The following is an 18,882-nucleotide window of genomic DNA, read 5'->3' as shown; positions in this document are numbered from 1 at the left end:
GCTACAGATGGCGTTGCCGGGTGGATATCGTTCGGGGTGCATATGGGAGTCTTCATTCTTTCTTGATATTTCACGTGGGCACTGGGCATCAGGATGCCCCTATGTCCATCTTTGGGGTTAAGCTACTAAATCTAAATCAACACTCCAGCCTGGAATAATTTCTTACTTCAAAATCCGATTATTTGAAACTTCCTTCCATTCTAATATTCCTTACCCCAAATTGAGAAGAGTTAAAATCAACAACTACATTTTGGTATTAAGAATATAAACTGAGTTTTGGTAATGATAAATACCAATTAGAGAATATCTGTATCATATATTTAAGCCCACATACTGGCGTGGGGTGGACGACCCCACGTACCCATGCACTGTCCTGGAGTGCATTCAGAATGAAGATGCATGCCCCGAGGGGCAGAATCGGCAGCCAGGAGCCCCCAGTGCCCCCCTCCCCTGGCATTGAAGAGTCCGCAGCCGGTTCTTGTCGACAGTTTCATTTATTACCTCAGTAGACAATCGCTCTGAAAGTGCACACTGACTCCCTCCGCACTGCCTCGGCGCCCCCACGGGAAATACTTGGGAATTCATTCTTGGAGTACCGAGGACCACAAGCTCCTCTCTGGGTGGAAAATGATCGCCACTGCCAACGTCACAGGGAAAACACACACACACAGAGACAAGGTGAGAGGAGCACTGGGGAGGAGGGGTGGCCCATTTCAAACGGCAGACTCAGCAGAGGGGACCCATGCAGAGTGGAAAGTGCAGCCCCATCCTCCAGTAGCAATGTTTGTGTTTGCTAGGTGCACCTTTCCCCCTGGTCCCTAGAACAGGCGCCCCCTTAACCACAGCCGTGTCACATCTCAGCAGAGCAGGGGCCTGCGGAGTCAGGGGTGAAAAGGCCTCAAGCCAGGCCGGAGGATGGGCAGTATGGATAACCCACTCTTCAAACTCCCACTTACATTGGCTAGGCAGAGCATCTGGAGAACTCCGAGGCTCAGAGGCTCCGGAAGGGAAATACCTCTGGTTCTACCCAGCATAGGTCCCGCCTAGTTTTGGTGGGAAAAAATAACTTTCAAATACTGCGATGACAACGTGGGAGGGGAAACATGAGCAGCTCTAAAAATCACCAGAGCACAAAATTCTGAACAAGTGAGAACCCCAAACCACAAAAAAGCAACATGAATATGACAATACATCTAAGCACTGGTGTGACAAAACCCTCCCTCGGGATCGCACCAGGCACGTCCGCACCCACACAAGTCAGGGAGATGCCCAACGGCGTGCCAACCCGAACGTGTGCTCTCTGCCATTTCCATGGCCGGTCTGAGCTTGGGCCACAACGAAGCCCTCGAGGTCTCAGCAGGTCCCAGGGGCCTGTGCTCCGTTTGTCAGTCCCGCTCCTGGGGCTGCCGGAGCCCCTCACAACGGTCTGGGCACCAGCGCTTATTCTCCTTGGTGCTGGAGTTTAAGTCACAGCTAGATCCTCTTATCGGATCTAGCTTCACCTCTAGTGGAAGCACCTCCCCGGGGCCCTGTACTCCTCTCTTCCTTTAGGAAAAAGCACCCCAAGACAGCGGCGATGAGAGGGTGTGCAGGAGTTGGCAAGCAGGAGAGATATAAATACAATAAGGAAACGCTGCTACTCTCATGCGTCTCTGAGACCAGGCGGCGAAGGCCCCCCGGCCTGCAAGGTTAAGTTTTAGGAGAGACCTTAATTTAAGGTACTTCGAGCTCTGCTCACAAGAGCCTAATAAGACAGTGCTCCTTGGAGGCTGCTGTAGGGACAGGCACTCAGCACTCGTTTCAATCCTACGTGCCCTTCGACCTCTGACTGCAGTCCTCCAAGCCCGCTCACCCGGCTCCTCCGGTGCCCGCCTGGTCACTTTGAAGCCTGCCTCAGTAGCCTGAGAGAGGTTCGTGTGGGCACCTGGGATCAGCACACATCTGCCAACAGACACACTAGGTGAGGAGGGCTGAGGCAGGTCTCCAACACTACAGACAAGCACAGCCATGCAAGGGAGGCCACCTACCACGATCGCCTTGTCTTCAGAGATCCGTTTCAGGAGGACAGACTTGCCCACATTAAGTGTTAATGTCTGGCAGCGGACAGCCAGCTTTCGCTTCCCTCCCTCAGTGAGGGGCACACAGGGACCCACAGAAACAGGCCAGACGCACGGCCCTGCTCGGCTGGGAGGCGCCGTCAGACACTGCCCTCAGCTCCACGGCCTGCACTCGGAACCTCTCTTATCACTGTATTCCTGTGCGAACCAGAACCAGATTCTGCTCCAGTTTAATTTACAGTCACTCCTCCTAAGCCACATCAGGGACACGAGAGCGACCCTCTGGGTTACAATTTAAGTGCAGCCGTGCCTAAGAAAGAGCGTCCCGCAGGACAGGAGACTGCAGGGCGTACGGTAGGAGACCACACAAAACCGGTAACACATTTTCAGAGGGGTGCAGGCTGGGGCAGAGCGGAGCAGAATAAACAAACGTCCCAATAATTTAATGGCAGAGCTGGAAGAGGGCGTTACAGCTGTCCCGGGACTTCCGACAGTGTGTTCTGGGTGCACAGACATTCGGAATACTGATGCTCTCAGGCGGCAGCTCTGGCTTGCACACGTGGTCACGACGGCCCTCGTGCAGCAGAGAGGAGCACACATGGAGGCCCGAGAGGCATCTGGATAGCACACAGCCAAACGAAAGGCTAGATTCCCCCCACAGAAACCCATTTTAAAAAAAAGTGTGTCTATTACAGTCACGTTTGCCGTTTCTCCGCTTTATAAAGTCAGCGAGGCTGGAGGGTGTCTAGCAGAATCCGTCCTCCAGGAATGAGTGCAAAAGGGAGCAGCCGCCCGGGATGCCCCTTCAGTGCGCAGACAGAAGGGCCGGCCGACTGGAGACCTCCCCTCCGTTCCGGACACACACACACAGAAAGGGTTATTGCCAACTCGTGTACTTTCACAATGTGATTTTTGTATTTCGAAAGCTTGAATTGTCCCTGAAAGAAAAAAATGGGAGAAAATAGAGCATTCAATATACAGATCATCTATGGGCAACACCCACCTACAGGGACGGACTGAAATAAGTAGCTCTGGGGACCTCGTGACCGTGACACAGCCCAGGACCTTCCTTCCTTACTAATCTAATGCCAACAAAGCAACCAGCTTCCCGAGTTCCTTCAAAAACTTCGACTCAGCTCTTTGCAATGGCAAAAGATTAGAAACCGCCCATAGGCACAGCAGTAGGGGACTAGTGTAGCCCTAGCCCTACAATGGCGCACTGTGTAGCCAGAAACAACAGGAAGCTCCCTACTACTATGGAAGCATCTCTCAGAGATATGGGTAAGTCAGGGTGCAGAACAGTGTGTGCATACAGCTTGCTACCTTTTGTGTGAGTAGGGGTAGGGAGCTACGGTCAGAGTTCTTCACTTGTATACACATGAAGAAACTGTGGGGCTCCACAGAGACCAGTAACAGTGATCACCTGGGGCGGGGGAAGGGGACACAGCAGAAACTGTACAGAGGTAGTCTGAGTGGGGCGGAAACCTCTCTCTTTCTTACACACACACACACACACACACACACACACACACACACACACACAAAACAAAACAAAACAAAAACAAAAAAACCCGAGGCCTCGGCTGGTCAGCTCAGTTAGTTAGAGCATCGTCCTGAAACACAAAGGTTGCAGGTTCAATCCCTAGTCAGGGCAATATGGGAAGTGACCAATGAAGACACAACTAAGTGGAGCAAAAAAAATGATCAATTAAAAAAAAAATTGGCCTGATTGGGTAGTGGTGCAGTGGATAGAGCGTCGGACTGGGATGTGGAAGACCCAGGTTCGAGACCCCGAGGTCGCCAGCTTGAGCGCAGGCTCATCTGGTTTGAGCAGAGCTCACCAGCTTGGACCCAAGGTCGCTGGTTCGAGCAAGGGGTTACTCGGTCTGCTGTAGCCCCACGGTCAAGGCACATATGAGAAAGCAATCAATGAACAACTAAGGTGTCACAATGAAAAACTAATGATTGATGCTTCTCATCTCTCTTCGTTCCTGTCTGTCTGTCCCTATCTATCCCTCTCTCTGACTGTCATTGTAAAATAAATAAAAAAAAAAAAATCGAACCTTGATTGTATTATGTATTCCAAAAAATCAACTAACCTGCCAACCAAACAACCCTTGGTTCAAAACTTATAGCAACCTAGGAGGGATATTCTAAGAGATGAAATTGAGTCTCCTCCACTTTAGAAAGCTGTAATTCTTGAAAGAGAAGTGTGTGTGCGTGCGTGCATGCGTGTGTATAGCAGACTGTAAGATGTGCCCTATAAGGTGCTTTCTATTGGATGCAGACGGGTTTGGCTATCACTAGTACCCATCCCTGTCCCCCTAGAAACCCAATGACCTCTCAGCAGCAGTTCACGCTGCCATGTGAGTCCCAAAATCTAAGGGCTGGATAGGGCTTTAAAGATCACCTTATCTACTGCTCTGGCCCAGTGCTTAAATTTGTCTGAAATTGTCATTAACCTGATTTTGAAGTCATTATTTCCCTTTACTTTTAATGGAACATCCTAGAAACACTGGCTTTAATGGGCCTGTCTTAAAATGGTTACAACCGACTCGGCCCAGGGCAGTGGGTCCAGATGAAGGCTCGTGCTCAGCCTAGCTGGACAGCGGCTTCCTCCTGCTGTGGGCCACGGGTCCTCCTCCGTGCTGGGGGCAGGCCAACCGTGCGACTAACCTGTCTTCACTACACAAAGACCATGACTGCAGACAAGGACGCAGATGGACGGGAAAAGACTGGTGTGGGTGAACACTGCCTAGGAAGAAACTGGTGTGATCTTAAAGCGCTCTGGTCCTATGGTAACTGACATGCATGACCATGTTGCTCATTTGTCAGTGGCCACGGAGCATGTCAATGACTTCCGTCTAAGGAGCTGAAGCCTGAACACAAAGAAAACTCAATGGGGTGAGCATCTTTTTAAAAAAGACCTTTCAAAAGGACAGACCCCACTGAGGTGCCACAAGCTGCTGGCAAAGGATAAGGGACGCATCTGGTCCTGAAACAGAACAGCAAGCGTCACCGAGGCGGGAGCGTGCCACTCCCGAGCCCCTTGGGAAGGCTGTGCTGGCACACTGGGTCAGCACGCAGAGGACCCTGGACAGCGGGGGCACGGCTTGCTCTGGTCCACCCCTTCCCTTTGGACGCCACCTCTGTTCCCACTGAGCAACTGGATCGCAGAGGGCAATCAATCAGCAGGGAGAACTAAGACAAGTGACCAGAAAGGCAGCATCAGAGAATTCCCGGAAAATGGGAGAAGGAGCCGTCTTGGAGGAAGAGGCGGCCGATGGCCTGGGCCCAGCCTTTCAGCTGGTTGGTGACATGGAGAAGAGCATTTTCAGGGTGTCCTCACCACAGCAGGCCACCCCCGTGTGGAAGCAGTCCTGCGCTGGGCTGGGGCTGGGCCAGAAGCTAATTCTTCTTTCTGAGGCAGGAAACTGAAGAGCTCTATGACAACTTCTCATTTAGCTATTTAATATGTATTCTAATTATTTCTATTGTCAGAGATCTCTTCAGAGTTGGAAAATCTAAGGACTCACCATCTGTCTAAGGTCTGTCTGTGAAACGAAAAGGGGCGGAGAGTGAAGGAGCCAGGAGGGTGGGTTGTTTCCCCGGCTTTGCTATACGGGAAGAGAAAGGGCAACAGGGTGAGTGACAGACAGCCTCGGGAATGATAGGCTGGTGGCAGCTGGCGGCTCTGGTCCAGCCTTTCCGGAAAAGGTGGGTTGAGAAGAGCCTGGTGCCAGATTTAGTCTGAGGAACGTGTCCCCCTCAAATCAGCTGGGAACTGATCCTCAGCTGTGTGTTGCCCGGGCTCATCAGGGGATGGAGAGAGAGGGACTGGAGACAGGAAGGGGCGGAAGCCACAGGCGACCCGTTTTGTTGTTTTTTGTATAAAAAGATGGGCTTCTATTCTTTTAAAAGCAAACTAAAATTTAGACAATCCAGAGTAAGCTCCTGGAAGCGAGCTGCTCCAGCCCCCTAGCAATGCTGGGATGCGGCATGGGCTGTTGGGAAGGGTTTTATTGTTTTATTACAAAAGATCTTTAAAAAAAAAAAGTAAGGAAAATTATACATTCTCATCTGTGAATTTATACGAAATAAGCAACTGGGACTGAGCCCAGGGTATTAATTTAAAGGGGCTTTGCAAAAAATAAAATAAAAAACCAAGGGCCTTTTCAGACATCAAGATTTCTGCTGTACCTTATTCTAGGTTTTTAAATGCCAGGGCACAGGACACAGGAGCTGAAAGACCCACAATGCTAGAGGGGACTGTTTCTCCGCCGGATGGGGGATGACCCTTTGTCCTGAGAACAGGGCCACAGGAACAGCAGAGTGCCATCAAAACTGGCTGCTCACTGCACATTCCCAGGCGACTCAGGGGAATGAAGACAGGCTTTCTAATCTGCTCCATCCCCAAATGAGCACCTTCTTGTCCTTTGAGGAGATGGACAAGTACACATTAGAGAAAACGAGCCGAGGGGGAGCTGGCTCCTGAGGGTGGACCATGGAGGAGCAGGGTGGTCGGTTCCTCAGAACAATGCCTCCTGCTCTTATGGGATCCGCTCCTGTGCTGGGCACCGCAGTGACTCAGGGTCCTCCGGGGAGAGCTGGGAGCCACGCAGGAGAAGCCCCACCCGAACCTGTGCTCTGATGGGGGAACGGGTCTGAAAACGCAGTCACAAACTAGCCTGCAGGCTTAAGTATCTGTGTTCTTCAGGACAACATTCCCTAGCTCTCGGCTGTCCGCCTTCCCACCTCCCCAGGCCAGTTCTGGCTTCCTCCCCTCTCCTTCCTGTGTACTAAACACAACTGCAAGCCTCCTAGGTACAGTGGGGCCAATCTCGATGTCTAACCTCCCACTGAGTGACCACACCAACTGCATTCCCCCAAAACCCAGATCACACTCTGAGCATGCCGCCAGACACAGAAGTAACCGGACGCCGCTCCGAGCAGCTAACTGGGCTTCTAGTGAAGCTGGGGTGGAAAAGGCAATACCTATTTGTAATGGGGGTCAAATGAAATAGTCCTAAAATAGTAGCAGCCACATATAATGGCATGAAATAGATGATATACGGGGGAAAAAGTACTTGTGGTTCAGTAAGAATTATTTAAAGAGCAGTTTTCATTTCTTCACAGATCATGATCTACTTGAAAGGGGAAAATGGAGGGTGAGAGGCTGGATGTTGGGGTGTCTGCGATGGCAGCCAGGTGTGTGCATCATTTGGGAGCGCCTCATTCAAGGTCAAACCAACAGAGATGAAACTCAACGACTTTTCAAATCTATGCAGACAATGAAGTGAGTTTTTTGTTTGTTTCGATTCTAATACTCCTCTCAGACTCCCAAGTCTGAGCTTCAAGAAGCAGAAGGGTCCCTTTCATCTGCCTGTAGAACAGATGGGAGGGGGGACTACAAAATGGCAATTGTGCAAAGATAGGACTTCTCAAAGCAATTCTGGTATTTTTTTCTGGGAGGTTTAGTGTTAGCTATGGGGAGAGGGAATAATTTGAACTTTTCTTACATTCTGACTATCTCAATTTCATTTTAAAGTCTTTTTTCATGGAACCCAGGATGCCATTGACTTTTTTTTTTTTTTGTATTTTTCTGAAGCTGGAAACGGGGAGAGACAGTCAGACAGACTCCCGCATGCGCCCGACCGGGGTCCACCCGGCACGCCCACCAGGGGCGACGCTCTGTCCACCAGGGGCGATGCTCTGCCCCTCTGGGGCGTCGCTCTGCCACGACCAGAGCCACTCTAGCGTCTGGGGCAGAGGCCAAGGAGCCATCCTCAGTGCCTGGGCCATCTTTGCTCCAATGGAGCCTTGGCTGCGGGAGGGGAAGAGAGAGACAGAGAGGAAGGAGGGGAGGGGGGTGGAGAAGCAAATGGGCGCTTCTCCTATGTGCCCTGGCCAGGAATCGAACCGGGGTCCCCTGCATGCCAGGCCGACGCTCTACCGCTGAGCCAACCGGCCAGGGCCACCATTGACTTTTAAAGCTATCATTTTATTTACTTTAAGAAGTAAACATTGCCAATTAAACTATGACAAAAATCTTGATCACATTCACTGTAGGCATTCCAATTTTAGAAATATTAAAAGCAAAAAAAAAAAGGAATCTTAGAAATATGGTAGCATTATTAAAACAATTCCATTATAGCGGCAGGCCTATGGAAGTTAAACTTAATTTACTCTGAACATCTATTCTGCAGCCTGCAAATCAATGCATCTAATCATACAAGTGATGCGTTTTCATCTCTCTCTGGATGTTAGCGGCCATCTCAGAACTCCATGGTGACTACGTTTTACAGAATAACATCCTAAACTTCAATTTTAAAAAGCTAGTATCATCATCTGAAATTGAACTTACGATATGGGAACTAAACTATATATTTAAAAGAGATATGGCCTGACCAGGCGGTGGCTCAGTGGATAGAGTGTCGGACTGGGATGCGGAGGACCCAGGATGCGAGACCCCGAGGTTGCCAGTTTGAGCGTGGGCTCATCTGGTTTGAGCAAAAAGCTCAACAGCTTGGACCCAAGGTCACTGGCTTGAGCAAGGGTTACTCGGTCTGCTGAAGGTCCACGGTCAAGGCACATATGAGAAAGCAATCAATGAACAGCTAAGGTGTGGCAACGAAAAACTGATGAGTGATGCTTCTCATCTCTCTCTGTTCCTGCCTGTCTGTCCCTATCTGACTCTCTCACTCTGTCCCTGTAAAAAAAAAAAAAAAGAGGTATGGGTGGTATCAGGACCCTGGCCACCTGCTCTGTCCCTCAGTGTCATCCTCTCTTCCAGCCTGAGAGAGGTGAGTCTCCTCTTCCTGAAAAAGGCCTCACTCCTTCCTGGCAGCTACTCCAGTTGACATGTCCTCTCCCACTCTTAGGAACTGTTTCTCAGGATGGGGGGCTAGGGGAGTTCCCACCCAGGAAAATGCTCCCCAGTTAGGCACACGCAGACACGGTCCTTCCATCCACTCCTCATCCAGAATAAATGCACCCCACTTCCTCCGCTAGAGCAGACAAGGACCGGGTGTTCTCTCAGCCTCGGCTGGGCCAGCCTTCGCTACTCAGGGCCTGTCCCTACTCAGGGCTGTCGCCTCTGGGCCCAGCATCTGCCCCTGTCCAGTCACTGTGGAATCCCTGCTCCTACCACTGCTTCCTTACAACTGAACTGACAACCAACAGCAGCAAATGAGACATACCTCACCTACCCCACGTTAGTCACGGGACACTGCCAGATGGTTTAAAAACGGCCATGACTGGGCAAAATTAAATAAAGAAATATTTGTGGCACATTTCTAATCATGAAATGCTGGCACAGGAAGAGACCTGGGCCGTGAGTCCAGAGAACCTCCCTTTCTGAATGAGAAAACGGAGGCATAGGGAGGCTGAGCGAGCTGCCGTGAGGTTCACCGGGGGACTGTGACCCAGGGAGCACGATAACCCAGTGGGTCCCGACTGTTTTCCTGAGGCTGTGACAGGCAGCCAGAGGATGGGCTGGAGCGGACTCTGCTGGCAGAAGCAAGGCTGGGGTACACGGCAGCACACAGCCCCTTGGGAGAGGGTCCTACGGCTGAGGCACGTCACAAGGTTACAGAGAAGATAGACAAGGCCCTACCCTGAGTGTGAGAGACAGAGGGGAGCGTCCGTCAGCGGCCGCTGCTGTTCACCAGGCCATGAAACTCCTCCCAGGCCCTGGCAAACCAGAGACAAAAAAAAACACAATAGCACATTCAGATCAAAAGCTTTTAACAAAGAGAGAGCAGACACATAACCCCACCTCCCATTTCAGATACCCTCAAGGCCAAGCGCAGCCCACCAATACCCAGAACACAGCAGTGAGGTTTCCCACCTGGACTTCCGACTGGCAGTGGTGGCCAGTGCCCTTCAGGGACAGCTGGCACTTGTCCTGGCTGCTCTAGGGGTGCAGTCTGGCCCTCTCTATTCCCTCGAGGCTTTGTGTCCACCCCTTCAAGTCTGCCAGGGAGGCCAGTAGGTCAGAGTTAAGCTCGCTGTCACTGAAGACATCTCCTTCTCACTGGAGCGAAAGGCAGCAGTGGGAGGTGGGGACAGGGGCAGAAACTATCTCCATCCGGGTCAGCTTGAGGGGAAAGGCTGGCACCAACAGCACCATGGTGTCTCAAATGCAATGGGCAAACTAGACCGCTTCCTGTTTCGACACCTCCAACCTTTTGACCCTTCTGACCTCAGACCTGGAATTTGTACCAGGTTGTTTCTGAACAGATCCGTGTAACTACCTTAAAATGTTAAGCTGTGTAGGTCACAGCAATGAAAAACTCCCAGGGAATAATGATCATAACTCTCATGCTGAGTAACTCAGTTTAGAAATTTGGAGTTAGGAAAAGATGAGAATGTGACTGCGGGGTACCCAGTCTCTCAGGGTGGTGCTCAACAAAGAGGCCTCTGGTGCCTGGTGGCCGAAAAACAGGACAGACCCAGGATGGCTGAGCACTCATAAGCTCTAACACACCTCATGTTTTCTTAGAGCAGAAGTCAGGAATCTTTTTGGCTGAGAGAGCCATGAACGCCACATATTTTAAAATGTAACTCCGTGAGAGCCATACAACGACCCGTGTACATTACACATTATCCAATAAAAATTTGGTGTTGTCCCGGAGGACAGCTGTGATTGGCTCCAGCCACCTGCAACTATGAACATGAGTGGTAGGAAATGAATGGGTTGTAATACATGAGAATGTTTTATATTTTTAACATTATTTTTTTTATTAAAGATTTGTCTGTGAGCCAGATGCAGCCATCAAAAGAGCCACATCTAGCTTGCGAACCATAGGTTCCCGACCCCTGTCTTAGAGGAACCGATGTCCTGGCCACTTTTCAGTCCCATTAGGGACAAAATGTGTGCTAAGTTCCCTGGGAATTATATATATAATGGGTAATTTGGGGTTGCTAAATCTAAAATTCCTTTTTGTCAATTACTCCATCCTTGTTTTAAAGGGGCGACAATACCCAGGGTCACAATGTATGGTGTCACCCACTACGGCTTTAGATTACAGCCACTAAAACACTTTATTACCAGGCCTTCTTCTCCTCCGGGAAGCTTTTCTTCTTCTTTTTAAGTAAGGAGGCATGAAATCAGAGACCTGGCACAAGAAATACACTCTTCCAGGTAATATTTCTGTGAGTTTCATTAGCATTTCTCTTTTGAGAAGTATTTATTAGCGATCTACCTCTCTGAATGAGAGGCTGCCGTGCAGTTAATGGTTCTTCAGAGAGCATCCCACAGCCATGAACATATGCTCACTGAACTGAAGAAAAATGAAAGACCACCAAACAAGCGTGCCGGTCTGTCAGTCCCGTCTCTACAGCAAGACGTCCGTTCCAAAGCCCGTTCCGGTGACGGCAATGTGGCGATGAGCTTGGCGAGTCCATGAGTGAGGTCAGAAGGCCATTTTAATCTTCACTCCAAATTAACACAAGGGCAAAGCAAAATCTGATGCTTGGGCAATGGCCCAGGAAACCCCTCTCTTGTTTTAACAGTGAGATTTATGTTCTATATAAAACAATTTAAATGTCCATGAGAAATTACACAGCTGTGCCGAAGCTTCATTTATCCTTTTGTTTCCAGAATGGCCTACACTAGTCCAAACAGAGCAGTTCTGCATCCAGAACCAACAGATATAGATTTTAAATCCCTCTAATCCATTCCAGTATTAAACTGCCCTCCCATTTTCTTCAGAAGTATCTTCCTCAGATGTTAAATCTCAACATGAAGGATCTGGGTCAAGAAATTCCCTCGTATGGACTCAGTAGAAATAAAATAGTTGGTCATAGTGACTGGTACCCATCACTCTTTCACAAGCCAATGCCTGGCAGAGAGCAAATCAAACGCCTAAAGCTAGGTACTAATATACTACTCACAGAAATTAGGGGGATAATTCCATCTGGCATCCCAGGGATATAGGTAATATTAAAACTTGCTTCTTTTAAAGATAAAAAAAGAACAAGTTAAGTGTTAAAAGTGTCACATGAGTGAAGCTTCTAAAAAAATTACCAAGAATTAATATAGGCCAAGAGACTTCTGAACAAACTCAAATGAAAGTTAATAGTCCTTTAAAGACCGCTCTTGTTCAGCCCACTTACCAGAAAGCACACTCTGAGAGCAGAGAAGGAAGTTCTGTGTAACTCGGGCTTGCCCCACCCCCACCCCTGCCCAAGCCCGGTTCGCAGCCTGGCACTTGCCTGGCCCTCGGTACTCAAGGACAAGTTCGGTCTGCGCCACCTTTACTTTGAATATCAGTAGGGAGGACCTTTCATAAGCTGGGCCAGCAATTACACTGTGTGGCCCAGGGCCACCGGGCTACGATTCAGCCAAAACAGAAAGGATGGTGGATCCTTGCATATGAAGTTCAATATTTAAGTACAATGAAATTCACTCAAGATTAAGGCAATTCCCCACAATTTCACTAGTTTCTCCTCTAGAATCAAGGGATTAAAGAGAAGTCACCTAACCTCGACTTTCCCTGCAGAGGGGTCTGGTCAGTTTCCCCAACACTGTGGCCCACCGAGTGAGGCTGGCCCTGTCCTCCCCTCTTCCACTCCAGGCCAGGTGCACAAGGGACACCATGGGACTATTCCAGCCATTTTCTCACAAACCACATTGCTGCTTTCTATGGCTCTGTGCCGTTTTATCCTGGTGGGCTCGTGATTCTGGGTTGCAAGTCTGTCTCCTAGATTTCTTCTCAAAACGGTGGACACAGTGAGCCCCTCGATACCTGCGAGGACCCAAACCTGTAAAACCTCAACCGAGACTGGTCTCACTGAAAGGAGCCATGCACCTGAGCGAATCCTCAGTTGAACAAGGTTCCCATTTCTCGATGGGACCTGTTCACCCTGAAGGGGTCAAGGGCTGGCAATGCGAGGGCAGGGGACAGCGGGCAGGCGTCCCTGTAGCGAAGCAGCTCTGGCATCGTGAGCAGTAGGGCCAGCCTCCCGGCTCACCTAGGAGCGCAGCAGGAAGAGGCCACAAGCAGTGTGATCAGGGGCAGACTGGGAAAGCCAAACAGCTTGACAGGATGTCGGACACCGGACTGAAACGGAGCAAGGTGGAGGTACACCAACGGAGAAATCCAGGCCACTCCTAAGAGTCCCTCACCATTCCAGCAGCCCTAGTCGCCAGAATACTCGAGGGCATTCTCCAGAATACCTACTTCCTTCACTTCCCTCGAATTCCCAAGTCCCAGCTGCTGCTGTTCCTTGGCTCAAATGAAGCCATATCCGTGTGCGCCCCAAGGAAGGGAACAGGCAGAGCAGTTCTGACTTCTGCTCATACGTGGCAAGGGTCAGAGGGGTCTTGGGGACACTCTGCTACTTTCTGATCAACTGATTCAGGAGGTGACGTCAGGCTCATCCCCCGGACCAGTTACCTGAGCTGAAATTAAGGTCAATACATGTAACAGTGGAAGGCAAGACTTGGAAAAGGCCGTAAGAGGTCATTCTTTGACAAACACCAAACAGAGAAGAGGCATGTCCACATACCACCACATCTCCCATTTTTCAGGTACTTCAACCAATTTTGTGTATGCAATAAACAAAGCAAGGACACGGACACCTCCAGAAGGCCGAGCCCAGGGTGCTGGTCCCCATGTGTGTCCTGTGGGATCCTGGGCCAGGTGGAAACTGGGGGTCAGTCAGGATGGTACAAGCATGGGGTGTTACTACCAAAATGGAATGGCCACTTCAGGAACCTCCACACTGTGCCCGCGGCCACCTCCACAGACGGCCCAGGTAGCCCACTCCAGTGTCTGCAGAAACATTTATTTTTGGTTTTGGTGGTAGCTCCCAAGAAAGCCCAAAGTCACATGAGGCTTGCTGTAACTGCACATGCAGGTTAGGGCCTGCAGGCTGCGCTGCAGGTCACAGGAGCCAAGCCATACAGCGTGTGAGGGGCTGGAACGTGCTATGCTCAGACTCCCTAAGGAGCAAACTCACAAATTCAGAGTGAAGACGCTTCCCCACCCCCGATCCTGAGGCACAACGACCCAGTGCGGAAGGGAAAGGCTGGAACTCGAGATCTTGCAAGCAGAGTGAGCTCGAAGACGGCCTGGCCCTAACGGGAAAGCAGACGGGAGAGGCGGGCGAAGGGCCCGCAGCCTGGGCAGCTCTGGCAGTGAGAAAAGCCCGTTAACGCCAAGCAAGAAAGCTACATACGTACAGCCACACAGACAGAAGCAGGACTTGCCCTCTGAGCAAGAGGCATCTTTGAAGTAAAGGCAAACGAAGTCAGCGAAGCAAAAGCTAAGGATCCCCCTTTCCAACCTTGACTTTCAAGCTGAATTCTACATTAGAAATCACTGTTTTTGTTAATCAGTGTGACCAGCTGGAAACTAAAATTCAAGTACCAGAAAATGGGTCTCGTGATGAGAGCTAGATGTCACCTCATTATGTCAGACCTCAGCAGAAGTGGAACAAAATACCACGTGACACTGTACAATGGGCTTATGGACACGAGGCTGCATTCCCCGATGGCCCTCCATGGAGAAGTCTGTGCCATTCTGTATTATGGTGACAGTCAATCTGAAAGGCCACTTCTTTGATGCGCCACAAAGAGCAAGAGCATGAGACAAGCTAGTTTAGCACCATTTATTAAGTGATCTCAGCTGTTGTTGCAGCTGCTGCGTGTCAGCCTGTTCTTAAAACATAAAATGCTCTTCCAATTCCTCTTGTCCAGGACAGAAGGATCTTCCAGGTAGCACGCCAACAGAACAAGAGCCTCCGATGATGCCAGCTTCAATGATGGTGCCATCCAGAGGGGGAGAGGGTCATGGCACATTCAACCGCGGCTTCCAGAGGTTTTGAAAAAGGAGCCTTTGGGGGCCCAGCCTGCCTGGCATTCTAGTAGAAGTGCAAAAGGTTGGCACATTGGGAGAGGAAAGAGAGGGAGACGCAAGAGAAAGGAGCATGTGGGTACAAGGAGGGTTTCCGGGTCCCTGGAGCTGCAGGCCTGGAGCGCCAGACAGAGCTCTGGATGAAGCAGCGGCAGCAGACCAGGCAGAAAGCCCACGGGCTCTGCTAGGCCTGGCAGGGCCCTGAGCCCTCTTCTACCAGAGTCAGGAAGAGCTGCCTCGGGGTATGGATCAGCCAGGAGAACAGTGGAGAGGGGAGAGTTGAAAAATCCCTTTCCCTTCCCTAGCTGGGTGAAAAGCTTGCTTTTGGGGGAAATGGGCTGTTTTGGGAACCTTGAACACAAAAGTCCTAAAAAATGCAGGTGTGGCTCTCTCCAGCCTGGACTGAGTCTGGCTGGAGGGCAGAAACTACATCTACTCCAGAGCAAAGATCGGGCAAAGTCTGCTCAGAGAAAAACAACGCTGACACAGGCCTGCTAAGTCAAGCAACCAGGGCCATAGCTCACTATAACTCTTGGTGGCCACGAGGAATCACACCCAGCCATCTTGTTATGGACCAACTCCTGTGGAATGCTCCCAGTTATACACTGGCCCTCAGCTAGTTTTAGCTGACTCCACCCAGAGCGCCATCTGTGAGTGCGTGGGAAAAGACTCCCAAACAGCTGTCTGCTGAGCGCCAACACTGGGCTCATTACTAGTCTTGAATAAGAATAACATGATGACAGTATTTCTAATGATGATGATGAGACTAGTAATAGTACTCGGCCCTGTAAGAGCAGCCTCCATGTGAGGACCTTCCATGACAAAGATTTAATCAGCCTCTCAACAACCCTGCTAGGTGAAGTACCATTATCCCCCATTTTACAGATGGGGAAACTGAGGCAGAGTGGCAGAGACTTGCCAAAGGCACATACTGGTGCTGGAATCACTGGAGAGAACTAAGCCTAAAAGTCCTAGCTGGCTAGCTCTCTGTCCAGTTCTGAGAAACTCTGATAGCCACTCCACACCGCCTCCGTAGGAACCTGGCCTGATTAGGACACTCTGTCACTGAAGGAGCAGCCCCCACTGCCAGCTCTCCCGGGCGGGCGGAGCGCCAAGCACAGCCCGCCCGCCCATGGGCTCTGCGGCTTCTCCTGCGTTCGCTCTCAGACACTGCCCTGCCTCCTTGGGACTTCAGCTCTCACACAAGGAGAGGGAGTCACCTTTCAGAAAAGAAGTTCATTTCCCAGGACAAGGAAACAGACTGAAGCTAACATAAAAAGACATGCAAAAGTGGGGGGGGAGGGGCAAACAGGGAGGACTTTCTTATTCAGTGAAATTATCTTAAAAAATAACAGGAAAAAGACAAGCAGTTGGTCTTTCATCTTGAAACAGTGGTTAGCAGAGAGGGACAGGACAGCCTGTATGGAGCAGCCCGGGCACTGCCCCTGGACTCTGCAGAGGGCCCCACACAGTGAGGGTGTGGGAGCCACGCGGCGGGGAGCTGCTACCAGAGGGGAGGACTGGCTGTCCCTTCTCCGTAAGTCCATCTCCTGTGCGACCATTTTCCTCCAGACCCACCTAAGAACCTACTGGTGCTGAGCTTAGGGATACGCCCCCCGAAACCCCCCCAACACGTACTTGATGCTGTCGGTGTGGGTTTTGTATTCCATAATGGTGTTGGGAGGTAGGTTAAGCACTCGCCGAAGCGTATCCCGGATACGGGCTGTGGTTGCTTGGTCGCTGGCAGTCTTATTCCATATTGAAATGATGTCCTCCTACAGGAGGAAGAGAGGGACTCATCAAAGCAAACCAGAGGCAGCGCAGAGGGCCAAGGCAGCACAGGAAGCAGCCCTGCCCCGGGAGGCTTACCTGGAAGCGGACAGAGACCACGGCCCCGCAGATCTCCTCCCCGACCATGAACTGCTCGCCCAGCATGGCCAGGATGAGGTTCTCCCAGCAGCGGGACGCCAGGCCCTTCCGCAGCCGGATAATCCACTTGCCGCCATTCTTATTTGCATCATCCTGTAAAGAGACAGAAAGCGTTCAAGTTAAAATATGGTTTCACAGCTCTTTTTTCTTTTGCATGCACACTGAGAGGTCTTGTCACTTTCCAATTATTCAACTTCACAAGAAAAATGGTGGTAGGGAGAGAAGAGACAGAAAAGAAAAACAAGGTGGGGATCCTTATACAAGCCACTACAAAAAATAGCTAAGACCCTTTAAAAGGAATCCTTGTTTTCAAAACTACTTTAGGAGTCAAAATGACATAATGTCAGATTCTGAACACAGATCATTCCTCATTTCGTTTGCTAAGCGTCTGCCATCACCGGGTATGTCCCAGACACACAGACATGCAGCCAGTCTCTCCTGGACCCAGGCTAGCTGAGGACACAGACGAGAACAAGAACGACAGCAGACAGTCTGAGCGAGCTGCTGTAGCAGAGGGGTGCACAGTTCAGGAACAAGACCACCAGAGACCCTCAGGAAGCAGCCAGCCCTAGTGACGGGCCCGCAGCCCTGGGAGGAGCACATCGGCGCAGGCCGACCATCTGGGTGCAGGCTGCTGGCAGACGGGGAGAGGCAGAGGAAGGTCCCGCAGCCCTGGAGGGAGGACGGAGAGGGTGGGGGACGGGGCCTGAGTGCCAAGCTAGCTGCCAGATCATGTAAGCAACCGAGAGCTGCGTAACACGAAACCCATTTTCTGGAGGGGGTGATCACATTTGTCTTCTAGAAAAACGCCATGGCAGCAAAATAAAAGATGGATTTCAGCGAAGCAATGAGAGCATAAATCTCAGCTCTGGCTCTCCAGTTATTGCCTGTAAGCTTCTCTTTTACCCACTTTACTCATAAGTACACCGCAGTAATGTACTACACACACAGTCAGTTCTATGGGAATAAGGGTCATTTTTGTTTTTTATTCATTTTAGAAAGGAGAGAGAGAGAGAGAGAGAGAGAGAGAGGGAGAGAGAGGGAGAGAGAGGGAGGGAGAAGGGGGGAGGAGCAGGAAGCATCAACTCCCATATGTGCCTTGACCAGGCAAGCCCAGGGTTTCGAACCGGCGACCTCAGCATTTCCAGGTCGACGCTTTATCCACTGCTCCACGACAGGTCAGGCCGCAATAAAGGTCATTTTTAAAAACCCCTTTCCTGTTGTTATGCTACCATTTTAGTGATGAGACAGTTTTCCCAAACACCCAGCACCGACCTGCCCAGACAGGCATTGGCACCGGTGTCTTTTCCCGGCACACCCCGTTCTAAGGGTGTGCCAAAGAGCACTGCAGCTTGGAGAGAAGCCTGTCAAGTACTGCTACCCTCGGCGGGGCTAAACAACAACAAACAACCCAAAACAAAGACAACCTGCTCAGAAAAGCAGACTGAGGCCCTCAGTCCTCACCTCCCACATGGGTTTAATTCCTTCTTTGAAGAGATGGAAGTCACTGTGGCCCGTCAGGTCCCCGGGACGCACCATGTGGCTGTAGAACCTCCAGAACTGCTCCACCTGGGAAGAGAAGGCCGCGGAGAACAAAAGATGTGACTTATCTTTTTCTGCGAATGCGTGCAAGACTGATCTAAAAGCATAAACATGGCAGACACACCATTACAGGCTACAGTTTTGAAGGATACATTTTCATTTGGAGGGCTGTATGGGAGCAAAGGCACATTAGATGAAAGCATATGGTTTACTTGGATAAAAGAAAAACGTAGTATTGTGGATACAGGATAAACTCTCTAGGTGAGAAATGCCAGTCTCCGCCAGGAGCCTCAGCTGGGGAAGTCATGTCAGTCAATGTGCACCCTCCCACAGAGGCCACAGGGTCAACATGACATGCCGTGAGGACCGTTTCATACAATGGAAACCCTTTAATCCCGGGATAGATTAAGTGCCACATAACCTCAGTCTGAATGTATTTCTTAGACTCAAACCACCTCTTGATCAAAGATTGTTCACTCAAATATAGCATT

General features: G+C 50.5%; 1 protein-coding gene across 4 annotated transcripts in view; it reads right to left on the bottom strand.

The window, feature by feature from the left end:
* Nucleotides 1-486: 486 nt before the first annotated feature.
* The window catches only part of EIF4E2 (eukaryotic translation initiation factor 4E family member 2), a 33,185-nt gene continuing 14,789 nt past the window's right edge, over nucleotides 487-18,882 (bottom strand). For 2 of the 4 annotated variants that reach the window (XM_066345061.1, XM_066345063.1), the window contains exons 4-7: nucleotides 18,314-18,418; nucleotides 16,790-16,942; nucleotides 16,559-16,695; nucleotides 14,662-14,927 (exon numbers count right to left, since the gene is read on the bottom strand). In XM_066345061.1, the coding sequence (XP_066201158.1) occupies nucleotides 14,855-14,927; nucleotides 16,559-16,695; nucleotides 16,790-16,942; nucleotides 18,314-18,418 (468 nt within the window). In that variant the 3' untranslated portion in view covers nucleotides 14,662-14,854. Of the gene's footprint in view, nucleotides 2,996-9,672; nucleotides 9,750-14,661; nucleotides 14,928-16,558; nucleotides 16,696-16,789; nucleotides 16,943-18,313; nucleotides 18,419-18,882 lie in introns of those variants that run through there. The other 2 variants (XM_066345064.1, XM_066345065.1) reach the window with 2 other exon arrangements.

This window comes from Saccopteryx leptura, chromosome 7 (assembly GCF_036850995.1).
Source record: "Saccopteryx leptura isolate mSacLep1 chromosome 7, mSacLep1_pri_phased_curated, whole genome shotgun sequence".
NCBI classification, from domain to species: Eukaryota; Metazoa; Chordata; class Mammalia; order Chiroptera; family Emballonuridae; genus Saccopteryx; species Saccopteryx leptura.
This window is presented reverse-complemented; position numbering and strand designations above follow the sequence as displayed.